At 48.1% G+C, this 13,632-nt stretch overlaps 1 protein-coding gene across 3 annotated transcripts in view; it reads right to left on the bottom strand.

Annotated features, from left to right (window-relative positions):
* LOC140467969 (GEM-interacting protein-like) overlaps positions 1–13,380 on the bottom strand; it is a 127,128-nt gene extending 113,748 nt beyond the window's left edge. For 2 of the 3 annotated variants that reach the window (XM_072564068.1, XM_072564066.1), the window contains exon 1: positions 2,740–3,024. Coding sequence is in view for 2 of the 3 variants with exons in the window: in XM_072564066.1 (XP_072420167.1) it covers positions 2,740–2,761 (22 nt within the window). In the remaining variant the exon portion in view is untranslated. Of the gene's footprint in view, positions 1–2,739; positions 3,025–6,676; positions 6,824–12,712 lie in introns of those variants that run through there. The other variant, XM_072564065.1, reaches the window with a different exon arrangement.
* Positions 13,381–13,632: the final 252 nt, after the last annotated feature.

The raw sequence follows: 13,632 nt of genomic DNA, 5'->3' as shown, positions 1-13,632 counted from the left end.
CACACACACACACACACACACACACAATCTCCCTCTCTCACACACAATCTCCCTCTCTCAGACACACACTCTCCCTCTCAAATGTACACACATTCTTTCTCACATGCACACACTCTCTCTCATGCACACGCTCTCTCTCTCTCTCTCTCACTCACGCACGGACTCTGTCTATCTCTCTCACATACACACACACTGGAGGGAATGATTGCATTCAAAATTATTTTCAGTGTAATAAATAAAAGCAGACCCCAGCTTAAAACACAGACAAATTTGAAGAGGCACCACTGACCTACCTACCTGATGTAGGAGCAGCGCACTGAATGCTTGTCCTTCCAAATAAACCTGTCGGACTCTAACCTGGTAGTGTGTGATTTTTAACTTTGTCTACCCCAATCGAACTTAATGAGCCCCACCACTGTCACGTTCTGGAGAAGAGTTCCCAAGACTCACGCCAAAAATGACTCCTCATCCCCAGCTTAAATGGGAGATTCCGGTTTGAAAACTCCTCGTTCTAGTTTCCCTCACCAGGGTAAACATCCTCTCGGCATACACCCTGTCACATCTTCTCAGGACCATTGCAATAAGGTCACCTCTCATTCTTCTAAAGCCCAGTGGATGCTGATGCAACCTGCACAAGCCTTCCTCACCAGAGAAGCCCTTCATCCCAGGAATTAGTCAAGTGCAGATTCTCTGGACACAGTTATGTTGTGATTTTTGTACATTATTACAGTCAGTCTCCCAGAGGCATTTAGCCAGAGGAGCAACCCCTGGTACCTTGTGTTTGCCACCTCAGCCAGTATGTGGCACTGGGTAAGGGTTGTTTAAGGTGGTGTGCAGGCACCAATCCTCCTTTGCATTGGGCACATCTGGTGATTACTGGGAAAGAGCAGAGCACCATTCAATGTAAGGGCCATGGATAGGGTAAATAGACAAAGTCTATAGACAAAGTAAAACATTCCTGAAGAAGGGCTCATGCCCGAAACGTCGATTCTCCTGCTCCTTGGATGCTGCCTGACCTGCTGCGTTATTCCAGCAACACATTTTCAGCTCTGATCTCCAGCATCTGCAGTCCTCACTTTCTCCTAAATAGACAAAGTCTTTTCCCTGGGGTCAGGGAGTCCAGAACTAGAGGGCATATGTTTAGGGTGAGAGGGGAAAGATATAAAAGAGACCTAAGGGGGAACTTTTTCACGCAGAGGCTGGTACGTGTATGGAATGAGCTACCAGAGGTTGGTACAATTGCAATATTTAAGAGGCATTTGGATGGGTATATGAATAGGAAGGGTTTGGAGGGATATGGGCTGGGTGCTGGCAGGTGGGATTAGATTGGGTTGGGATATCTGGCTGGCATGGATGGGTTGGACTGAAGGTTCTGTTTTGTGCTGTACATCTCTATGACTCTATCTACCAGAGGTTTACTACATGACAGCAGAATGACTAAGACCTTATGGAGCTGGTATAGATACATCGGTTCCCTCTAAAAGCTGGAGCAGAATCCTTGTCTCCCCCCTCCTCAACAGATGGCAAGTGACCTCAGTAGAATGGGTGGAACCAATGTAACAGTAACATTAACCCGTTCACAATCATTTCCTTCTACTGCTGCCCATGTTACTATGATGATCAACATCATTGGGCACCATGCCACAGAACTGAGCCTTTTTTGGGCATTGACTGACTGGGCACTGAAGACACACACTGCCTTGGAGAGGGTCAGTCTGGTCTCCAACGTTTTGACCCTGCAAGAGTGATGGAGAATCAAAGCTGGGGAATCCCCTCACCTCCACACTGTCACACCTAGAACTCAGCCCTCAGGGTGACATGGTGGCTCAGTGGTTAGTACTGCTGCCTCACAGCGCCAGGAACCCGGGTTCGATTCCAGCCTCGGGTGACTGCACATTCTCCCTGTGTCTGCGTGGTTTTCCTCCCACAGTCCAAAGATGTGTAGGTTAGGTGAATTGGCCATGCTAAATTACCCATAATGTCCTGGGATATGTAGATTAGGTGCATTAGTCAGGGGTAAATGAAGAGTAATAAGTTCGCGGAATGGGTCTGGGTGGGTTACTCTGCGGAGGGTCAGTATAGATTTGTTGGGCCAAAGGGCCTGTTTTCACACTGTAGGGATTATATGAATCTCAATAGAGTTGCCATGGAGACCAGGGGAGGGGAGACTCAACTAAACGATAAAAGAAAATCTTTGCAAGGATTTGGCTTCCACCAAAATGGTGACTCAGGTCACAGGCTGAAAGTGCAGCATCAGCAGCTTGACAAGCCACCTTTTACACTGCCCATCCTCATAATATCCCTGTCCTGTAGTCTCCCAATTACCCACCCCAGGCTCTCACCCTCCCTCTGCTGTTCCCGCACCCAACTGAAGGAAAATCAGGGTCACCACAGCGAGGTGAATATGCTGCACAATAACACCAGTTAATCAGCCTGTCGGAATAGAAGCTGGATAATCAACGCCATGGACAGAAACAAAGAAAAGCAAGTTTTTCACCAGCAACAACCTACTTCAGAGTCCCAGCTACTCATACACACAGACACATCTGGCTATATATAAATGTCACAGGATGTGGTGGGTGCTGACCTTAAATGGAGACTAATACCAAATATCTGTGAAAAAAAACACCATCCTCCAAACAACTGCCATCATTTCATATCCTCAGCCACCCGCATAAAACCTCCAACTGAAAAGACCCACGTTACAGATCTCTGTGATCGGGAGCCACCGTTACATACCATTCTCCATCACGTCTCCCATATCTCCGTGTCACTTTTGATTCCGACGCCTCAGTCACCAGTCACTGCCTCTGCAGTCAGTGCAGCAACAGTAAAAGGAGAAGTGATGAGAGGGGCCCTGTTAATGTTTTCGTTCCCTGACTGTTCTGGGGGCAGCAGTGGGAGGTGGTGGGGGAGAAATGAGCTTGGTGCCCAGCTGAGAGGTTGCCATCACAGAGGCCCGTCCGGCAGACAGCTGCTGCCCGCTCTCAGCCCTCCACAGGGCATCGGCCCTATCTTCCTCTCGTCCTGTGACATCAGCAAAGTCAGCACACTTCCTCCTCATACACCACACGTAAGGCAGCTCTGAATGGCTGCTGAGTCTTGCCAGTAAAGTCCCACACGCATAAAAAAAGGTTTCCGTAGGGGGAGGAGGACGCTGAAAAAATGGGAAACTCCCCATGCCCGGAAACTTTGGAGCTGCCGATTTTTATCCCCACTTCCCCTCTCGCCCTCGGTACAACGCAGTTATCACCTTCGAAACATCTCGCTGCTCTCTGCCTTGCTTTCCAATCCAACCATGGTCCATTCCCCACCTCCATCACTCTTCTCCAGCCCTCCGAGATTTCTGAGCTTCTCCAAATCTGGCTTCTTTGCACGCCCACCTCATTTTGCTTTTAGCTCTACTCCACTTGTAGGTGCCTCAGAAACTCTCTCCCCAAAATCTCATCACCTCTTTTTGCTCTCCTCCTTTGAAACATTTCCCCACCCTCTCCCTCTCTCACGGTCTCCTTTGAGACACTTCTTAAAATCCCTCTTCTTCCAAGCTACAGTCATCCACAAGTTTCCTAGTGCAGCTCAGTGTCACTGTTTGTTTGATAGTGTAGTGCCTTGGGGCACTGTACAGAAATCCAAATTGTTATTGTTCACTGTGATTCCCAATCTCAGTGTCATGTTGGCAACCCTCCAAGAATGCCCTGCCGTCTCCTGAAATTAAAGATTAACCTTGGGTGGGGAAGCAGTTCAAGAAAAAAGAAAATGTATTGAATTTTTTTTTGGACTTCCTCATTGATTCATCACAAAATATTGATTAGAGTAGATTCCCTACAGTGTGGAAACAGGCCCTTCGGCCCAACAAGTCCACACCGACCCTCCAAAGAGCAGCCCACCCAGACCCATTCCCCTACATTTACCCCTGACTAATGCACCTCACACTACGGGCAATTTAGCATGGCGAATTCACCTTACCTGCATAGCTTTGGACTGTGGGAGGAAACCGGAGCACCCGGAGGGAACCCACGCAGACACAGGGAGAATGTGCAAAATCTCCCAAGTTGCCCAAGGTCCCTGGTGCTGTGAGGCAGCAGTGCTAACCACTAAGCCACTGTGCCACCCATTAGATTCCCTACAGTGCAGAAACAGGCCCTTCAGCCCAACCAGTCCACACTGACCCTCTGAACAGTAACCCACCCAGACCGATCTCCCTCATGCACCTAGCACTATGGGCAATTTAGCATGACTAATTCACCTAACCTGCACATCTTTGGGCTGTGGGAGGAAACCCACGCAGACACGGGGAGAATATGCAAACTCCACACAGACAGTCGCCTGAGGCTGGAATCAAACCTCAGACCCTGGTGCTGTGAGGCTGTTGATAGTGGGTGGCTGATTGGAGATGGGAAATCATGGTGGGGGTGCAGAGTTTCCCCTCTCCACAGCCATGTGAGTGTCACATATGAACCAACCCTATAAATTATGATGGGCTGAAATTTGGTATTCTTGCAATGTGTCCTGATGAGTTAAAGCTTCAGAACCATGTCTCTGTCTTCAGTAAATTCAAGACCAATCCAGCACCGATCCCATTTCTCACCTCACCCAGGAGATTCTAAGTCCCCTCTGTCTGGACGGAATATCTCAATTTTGGGACACAGGGAATCGAGGATGAATCAGTGTTTGGACATGATGGGAACTAGGGAGAACCACTGCTGGGAATGTACAGTGCCTGCGATCTCCATTGGGGAGGGGATCTCCTGCTGGGTAGGTTTGGGGCATTAAAATTATAAGACCACTAACTGTACCAAACATCAGAGGCACCGGTCACTATCGACAACCCAGGCCCAGATTTGGTAAGCCACCTACAAAATTTGACGCATCAGCACCCCTACCCACTAAATTATACTGATCCAATATAGCTCTGTCAGTCATACACAAATCCAAAGATCAGGTTCAAAACCCACAGTGGCAGTTTCAGATTTTGATCTAGTTATGCAAGCCCCACACTCAGACTGGTCAGATTGCTCTATAGACAGCTGACACGGACTTTAAGGGCCGAACTGCCTCCTTCAGCAGTGTCTCTTCATAGCCTGCCAGAGGGCCCTAGCAAGGCACCAACTTCTCAAAGATCACAGAGAATGAGCAATATGTCAGTCTGCCCCACACCCAAAACCTAGGCAGGCGTTTCTTTGTGCAGCCAGTGTATGTGTTTAAAGAAACCATAATGGGTAGAGAGAGTGTGTGTGTGTGAGAGAGAGAGAGTTGGTAGAGTGAAAGAGAGGGGAGAGAGAGGGAGAGTGGGAACGGAGAGACAGGTGGAGAATGTGTGGCAGGAGAGGTATATTGAGAGGAAGGGGGAGAGAGAGACAGAGAGGGATGAGAGAGAGAGAGCGAAGAGAGAAAGAGATAGTGAAGGGAGAAAGCAAGAGACCGGAGATAGACCGGGAGCCTGGGTGAGAGTGGGAAGGGAGAGAGAGTGATAGAAGATGGGGGGAATGTGCGAGAAGAGAGATATATAGAGAGGAAGAAGAGACAGATAGAGAGGGGGAGGGAGGGGGAGGGCAAAGGAGAGGAGAAAGGGACAGAGAGGAGAAAGAGAGGGGAGAGAGATAGAGAAAGGGGTAAGGAAGTGGGAGGTGCAGAGAGCGGGGTGGGAGAGAGAGACAGAGACAGAGACAGAGATGGGGCGGGTGATTGGGCTGGAGAGAGAGAGAAGGGATGAGAGAGATAAAGGGTGAATGAGAAGGCACAAATAGAGAGGGAGTGATGAATGAGAGTGGACTGGGGGGTGGGGGGGTAAGGTGGGGAGGGAAGAGAAAGAGATGGAGGCGAGAGAGAAGAAGAGAGGAAGTGTGAAAAAGGCAGTGCTGAGCAGACATGAGATTTCCTGGTAGATACTATTTACAGAAAAAACACAATGAAGCCACAGTGAGCTGGTAGAGTCACAGAAACCCAGCGACAGAAAAATATCCATTAACTGACTGACCTGGTATCTCTGTATCACATTAAAGCAGGAATGTGGCTGTCCTTTCAGCCCACTTGACATTGCCTCGAGGCACAGTTATAAACAGACATTCCCACATTCTTCACCTCCCTCCCCCTTTATCTCAATTCACCAGGCCATACCTCATCCCCTGGACTTCCCCAGCAACCAACCAGAGATCCTTCAGTCCCTCTCTGAGGGACCCAGCCTTCGTTGCTAACCAGGACAAGGTCGCTCAGCAATGAAAGACTCATAGGTCAACCCACACTGACCAAACCTTTCATTTCACCATGACTGACCTCCCCAGCTCCTCTCCTGAAGGTGGGACAACAGGTAAGGGAGGGGAAAAGGTGTGGGAAGGAGTGGAATAGGATAAGAAGGGCAAGGGGGAAGGTGGAAGAAAACGCAGGACCTTCTGTCTCCAGAGGAGTGTATAACGATGAACCACACCAAGGCTGTGGTTGTGGCAGCTGCCAATTAACCAAATCCAGGGCTAACTCAACACAGCCCAGCCTCCTGGACAGACATGGGCTCCCACTACCACCTAAGCTGTCTCTAGTCATGGCTGACACTTTTCGTTTTGGTTCATCTTCACCAGCCCCCTCCCCTGCCTGTGGATGGTGGGGCCCACAGCTTGTCCCCCTCCACCCTGTAGATCCCATTGAACCCCTTAGCATCGTATGGGCAAGTGAGATTTCCTACCGTGCACCATGTCCACCACGGAGGCAGCTGTTTCCAGGAGGCTGTTGTTGTGATTCAGCGAGGGGTAACGGTCAATGACAAGCTGCAGGGCCATCACCATGGCCTCCAGCCTCTCCTGCAGCAGCTCTTGATCCACAGGGACGTCGGCTGTTGGGGAAAGTCACACACCTCAGTCACTGTGTCTGTTTGGGTGACTGTGTGAATGTGAGAGAGATTGAGTGTGAGAGTCTGGGTGTGAGAGCAAGTATGTGTGCGCACATGAATGAGCATGTGGCCCCTGTGTACGAGTGTGTGTGTGTGTGCGCATGGTGGGGATCATTGGGAGAGGACACTAATCAGAGTCAGTGATACAAGCAAAGGCTCCTGTTCACATACTCTTCTGTTTTGAGGGAGAGGTTGGGTGGTCAAAGATTGGGCCACCTAACTCGCTTTAAAATAAGGGCTCCATATTTTGTGTGGCTTCACTTACAATAGAGTGGGTCAGCTGAGATAACCAGTGACTCCAGTTGGTAGAGTGTGGTATTTATATATAGTTTTGGTCATTTTATTTCAGAAAGGACATAGCAGCCTGGAAGGCATGGAGAGCTAGCTCACTTGACAGATTTGTCTTATTTGTTCATGGGATCTGGCTAGGCTAGCATTTATCCTCCATGCCTAAATGTCCAGAAGACAGTTAAGAGTCAGCTACATTGCTGTGGGTCTGGAGTTATAGGTAGACCTGATTGCCTTCCCTAAATCTATATTACTGAAACACATGAACTTTTACAACAGGGATGTGATGGATGGCAGTTATAGAAAGGGAAAAAAGTTGCAGGTACAGTCACATAGATGGGTTAACCCCAGAAAAGGTAAAAGAGGTAGGCAGATAATGTAGGAGTCTTCTGTGGCTATCCCCATTTCGAACAAGTGTGCTGTTGTGGAAAATGTAGGGGGTGATGGATTCTCAGGGGAATGTAGCACAAACAGCCAGGTTTCTGGTATCGTGACTGGTATCGTAATGCAATAAGGACCACATCGGGTTCCAAGAGATCAATTGTGTTAGGGGACTTTCTAGTCCGAGGCACAGATGGATGTTTCTGTGGCCAGCAGTGAAAAATCAGATTGGTGTGTTACCTCCTTGGTGCCAGGACCAAGGATGTCTCAGAGAGGGTGCAGAATGTTCTCAAGGGGGAGAGGGACCAGCAGGAGGTCATTGTCCACATTGGAACCATTGACACAGGAAGGGAAAAGGATGAGATTCTGAAGGGAGAATATAGAGAGTTAGGCAGGAATTTAAAAAGGAGATCCTCGAGAATAGTAATATCTGGATTACTCCCAGTGCTACGAGCTAGTGAGGGTAGGAATAGGAGGATAGAGCAGATGAATACATGGCTGAGGAGCTGGTATATGGGAGAAGGATTCAACTTTTCGATCATTGTAATCTCTTCTGGGGTAAAAGTGACCTGTACAAGAAGGACGGATTGCACCTGAATTGGAAGGGGTCTAATTTGCTAGAACTGCTCAGGAGGATTTAAATTATTAAGGATGGGACCCAGGGAGATAGTGAGGAAAGAGATCAATCTCAGACTGGTACAGTTGAGAACAGAAGTGAGTCAGACAGTCAGGGCAGGCAGGGACAAAGCAGAGAACAAGGTAAGACTGACAAATTAAACTGCATTTATTTCAATGCAAGAGGCCTAACAGGGAAGGCAGGTGAACTCAGGGCATGGTTAGGAACATGGGACTGGGATATCATAGCAATTACCGAAATGTGGCTCAGGGATGGACAGAAGTGGCAGCTTACTGTTCCAGGATACAAATGCTACAGGAAGGACAGAAATGGAAGCAAAATAGGAGGGGGAGTGACGTTTTTGATAAGAGAAAGCATTACAGCTGTACTGAGCTGTACCCAGAAATACATCCAGGGAAGTTATTGGGTTTAACTGAGAAATAAGAAAGGGCTGACCACCTTATTGGGATTGTATTATAGACCCCCTAATAGAGGGAAATTGAGAAACAGATTTATAAGGAGATCTTGGTTAACTGTAAGAATAATAGGGTGTTTATGGTAGAGGATTTTAACTTTCCAAACATAGAGTGGGACTGTCATAGTATTAAGGATTTAAATGGAGAAGAATTTGTGAAGTGTGTACAAGACAATTTCCTGATTCAGTATGTGGATGTACCTCCTAGAGAAGATGCAAAACTTGACTTACTCTGGAAAATAAGGCAGGGCATGTGACTGAGGTGTCATTGGGGGAGCACTTTGGGGCCAGTGACCATAATTTTATTAGTTTTAAAATAGCGATGGAAAAGGATAGGTCAGATCTAAAAGTTGAAGTTCTAAATTGGAGGAAGGATAATTTTGACGGTATTACGCAAGAACTTTCAAAAGCTGATTGGGTGCAGATGTTCGCAGATAAAGGGACAGCTGGAAAATGGGAAGCCTTCAGAAATGAGATAATGAGAGTCCAGTGACAGTATATTCCTGTTAGGTGGATAAGCTGGTAGGTGTAGGGAATGCTGGATGACAAAAGAAATTGGGGGTTCGGTTAAGAAAAAGAAGGAAGCATATGTCAGGTATAGACAGGATAGGTCTAATGAGTTCTTAGCAGAGTATAAAGGCAGTAGGAGTACACTAAAGAGGGAAAAAGGAGGGCAAAATAGGGACGTGAGATAGCTTTGGCAAATAGAGTTAAAGAGAATCTAAAGGGTTTTTATAAATACATTAAGAATAAAAGGGTAACTAGGGAGAGAACAGGGCCCCTCAAAGATCATATACTGGATTAGTGGTGCTGGAAGAGCACAGCAGTTCAGGCAGCATCCAACGAGCAGCGAAATCGACGTTTCGGGCAAAAGCCCTTCATCAGGAATAAAGCTGATGAAGGGCTTTTGCCCAAAACGTCGATTTCGCTGCTCGTTGGATGCTGCCTGAACTGCTGTGCTCTTCCAGCACCACTAATCCAGTATTTGGTTTTCAGCATCTGCAGTCATTGTTTTTACCCCTCAAAGATCAGCAAGGCGGCCTTTTTGTGGAATTGCAGGAGATCGGGGAGATACTAAATGAGTATTTTGCTCAGTGTTTACTGTGGCAAAGGAACATGGAAGGTATAGACTGGAGGGAAATAGATCATGACATCTTGAAAAATGTCCATATTACAGAGGAGGAAGTGCTGGATGTCGTGAAATGCATAAAAGTGGATAAATCCCCAGGACCTGATCAGGTGTACCCTCGAACTCTGTGGGAAGCTAGAGAAGTGATTGCAGGGCCCCTTGCTGAGATATTTGTATCATTGATAGTCACAGTTGAGATGCCGGAAGACTGGAGGTTGGCTAACGTGGTGCCACTGTTTAAGAAGGGTGGTAAGGACAAGCCAGGGTACATTGAGCCTTACGTTATTGGTGGGCAAGTTGTTGGAGGGAATCCTGAGGGACAGAATGTACATTTATTTGGAAAGGCAAGGACTGATTAGGTATAGTCAACATGACTTTGTGCATGGGAAATCATGTCTCACAAACTTGATTGAAGATATAACAAAGAGGATTGATGAAGGCAGAGCTGTGGACATGATCTACGTGGACTTCAGTAAGGCATTCAACAAAGTTCCCCATGGAAGATGGAATACAGGGAGACCTAGCCATTTGGATACAGAACTGGCTCAACTGTAGAAGACAGAGGGTTGTTTTTCAGACAGGAGGCCTGTGACCAGTGGAGTGCCACAAGGATTGGTGCACAGTCCACTACTTTTCATCATTTATATAAATGATTTGGATGTGAGCATAAGAGATATAGTTAGTAAGTATGCAGATGACACCAAAATTGGAGGTGGAGTGAACAGCGAAGAAAGTTAACTCAGATTATAACGGGATCTTGATCAGATGGGCCAATGGGCTGAGAAGTGGCAGATGGAGTTTAATTTAGATAAATATGAGGTGCTGCGTTTTGGGAAAGCAAATCTTTGCAGGACTTCTACACTTAATGGTAAGGTCCTAGGGAGTGTTGCTGAACAAAGAGACCTTGGAGTGCAGGTTCATAGTTGCTTGAAAGTGGAGTCGCAAGTAGATATGATAGTGAAGAAGGCGTTTGGTATGCTTTCCTTTATTGGTCAGAGTATTGAGCACAGGAGTTGGGAGGTCATGTTGTGGCTGTACAAGACTTTGGTTAGGCCACTGTTGGAATATTGCGTGCAATTCTGGTCTCCTTCCTATTGGAAAGACGTGAAATTTCAAAGGGTTCAGAAAAGATTTAAAAGGATGTTGCCAGGGTTGGAGGATTTGAGCTGCAGGGAGAGGTTGAATAGGCTGGGGCTGTTTTCCCTGGAGTGTAGGAGGCTGAGGGGTGATCTTACAGAGGTTTATAAAATCATGGATAGGATAAATAGACAAAGACTTCTCCCTGGGGTGGGGGAGTCCAGAACTAGAGGGCGTAGGTTTAGGATGAGAGGGGAAAGATTTCAAAGAGACCCGAGGGGCAACTTTTTCATGCAGAGGGTGGTGCGTGGATGGAATGAGCTGCCAGAAAAAGTGGTGGAGGCTGGTATGATTGCAACTATTAGGGCTTTTTCTTTCATTTACTTGTTTGTGGGATGTGGCAATTAGTGGCTGGGCAAACATTTATTGCCCATCTATAACTGCCCTAAAATGGTTGCAGTGAGCTGCCATTTGGAACCGCTTAGTCCATCCGGTACAGTTACATCATCAGTGCTCTTCAAAACAAAAGTTGAAAAATGTGTTGCTGGAAAAGCGCAGCAAGTCAGGCAGCATCAAAGGAACAGGAGAATCGATGTTTCGGGCATAAGCCCTTCAGGAACCTGAGAGGTTTGCTCAGTGTAGGAAGAATTAAACTTAGGGAAGTAATTTCAGTGAGGTCTTACATCTGAAGACACAAAGATTATTGGTGAGGACAGATCTGTCAGTGAATACCATTGGGGTCCAGTAATGGTGGGGACAGGTCTGTCTCTGTATAACACTGGGATACAGTACTAGTGGGAACAGTTCTATCTTGGTGTAACACTGGTGTATAGTACTGATGGGGATAGTTCTGTCTCTGTATAACACTGGGGTACACTACTGGGGCCAGGTCTGTTGCTGTATAACACTGCAGTCCAGTACTGGTGGGGTCAGGTCTGACACTTTATGTCAGTGTTTAACACTGGGGGACAGTACTGGTGGGGTCAGGTTTATCTCTGTATAACACTGGGGCACAGTATTGGTGTGGACAGGTCTGTCACTGTATAACACTGGGGCACAGTACTGGTGGGGACAGGTCTGTCACTGTATAACACTGGGGTACAGTACTGGTGGGGACAGGTCTGTCACTGTATAACACTGGGACACAGTACTGGTGGGGACAGGTCTGCTGCTATTTAACACTGGGGCACAGTACTGGTGTGGACAGCTCTGTCACTGTATAACACTGGGGTACAGTACTGGTGTGGACAGGTCTGTCACTGTGTAACATTGGGGTACAGTATTGGTGGGGACAGGTCTGTCACTGTATAACACTGGGGTACAGTACTGGTGTGGACAGGTCTGTCACTGTGTAAAATTGGGGTACAGTATTGGTGGGGACAGGTCTGTCACTGTATAACACTGGGGTACAGTACTGGTGTGGACAGATCTGTCACTGTATAACACTGGGGTACAGTACTGGTGTGGACAGGTCTGTCACTGTATAACGCTGGGGTACAGTACTGGTGGGGACAGGTCTGTCACTGTATAACGCTGGGGTACAGTACTGGTGGGGACAGGTCTGTCACTGTATAACGCTGGGGTACAGTACTGGTGGGGACAGGTCTGTCACTGTATAACGCTGGGGTACAGTACTGGTGGGGACAGATCTGTCACTGCATAACCCTGGAAAGTCTGGTTGTGATATAGTCATTGTTACTCTTGCATGTGTTAACCTGCACATGTAAGGATGGAATCTATGCTAGTTCTGAGAGTGTTGTTCCTAGTGATAGTAAACACTGTGAAGACATTTCACACTCGGCTGTACCCATAGAAGCCACTGCTGGGAAATTGAGGGCTAGCTCGTGTTAAAGTTCCAGCACCCACCTTCCACGTGGAGAGCATCCTTAAACTGGTCCAGTGCATCCGCAAAGTCCCTGACCACTTCTGTCAACTGCGAGGGTCCTGGGCCAGGAAACAGCGCGCATGGCTCCCAAATCTCTGGAGGCATCTGATCGTCCTGGCTGGCTGTCATCACACTCTCATCCATGGCTTCCCAGCTCCGCAGTCGTGGGAGGAGAGTGAACTTCACACCAGCTGCCTGGCTGGGGACTTTGGGAAAGGCGCGGGCAGATCCAGACTCAGTTTGGGAATCCCTCCACCACCAGCCCCATGACCAAGTCCCTCACATCGAGGAGATCTCCACTTCACCTCCTCCGTCTCTGCTCTTGACTGGGGCACAAGAGTGTCATAAAACACGCTTCACAGTGCCACAGCAATTCAAAAGCGAGTTAAGAGCTGCTGGGATCTGTTCCTGGAGTCTGTCGCTCTAACTGATCCCAATCCTTTTTCCTTCCCACAGGAACGCAGCGCCAGGAAGTTTTACAAAACTTTGCAAAGTTTGATGCCTGCACTTCCTCGTGGTTCTGTTGTGATCGCCCCGTCCTGTTACATTCCTGCCTGCTCGCCACGGGCGAAACGCGTTCAGGGAACAGGTGAACGTCTGCATTCGTTGCACACCTGAGGCAGCACTCATCCCCCGCCTTTCAGGCCTTTAAAGGAAAACTTCCTCCCCGCCACCTTGAGCCGACGCACATCGCTTCTGGAAGCGAAGCTGCCCCCTGCTGCCGGCCCCGCGGCATCTTCCGACGGTCTCCACTCGAGAGTCACAGAACTCCCAAACCGTGGGAAGCACATCATTCGCCCCATTGAGTCCACACCGACCCTCTGAAGAGCATCCCACCTTGAGCCAGCCTTCTACCCCGTGCCTGTATCCCCAGCACTTCCCACGGCTAACCCAAATAACT

Source organism: Chiloscyllium punctatum, chromosome 46 (genome assembly GCF_047496795.1).
Source record: "Chiloscyllium punctatum isolate Juve2018m chromosome 46, sChiPun1.3, whole genome shotgun sequence".
NCBI lineage: Eukaryota > Metazoa > Chordata > Chondrichthyes > Orectolobiformes > Hemiscylliidae > Chiloscyllium > Chiloscyllium punctatum.
The sequence above is the reverse complement of the archived record's forward strand: the minus strand, read 5'-3'. Positions and strand labels throughout refer to the sequence as shown.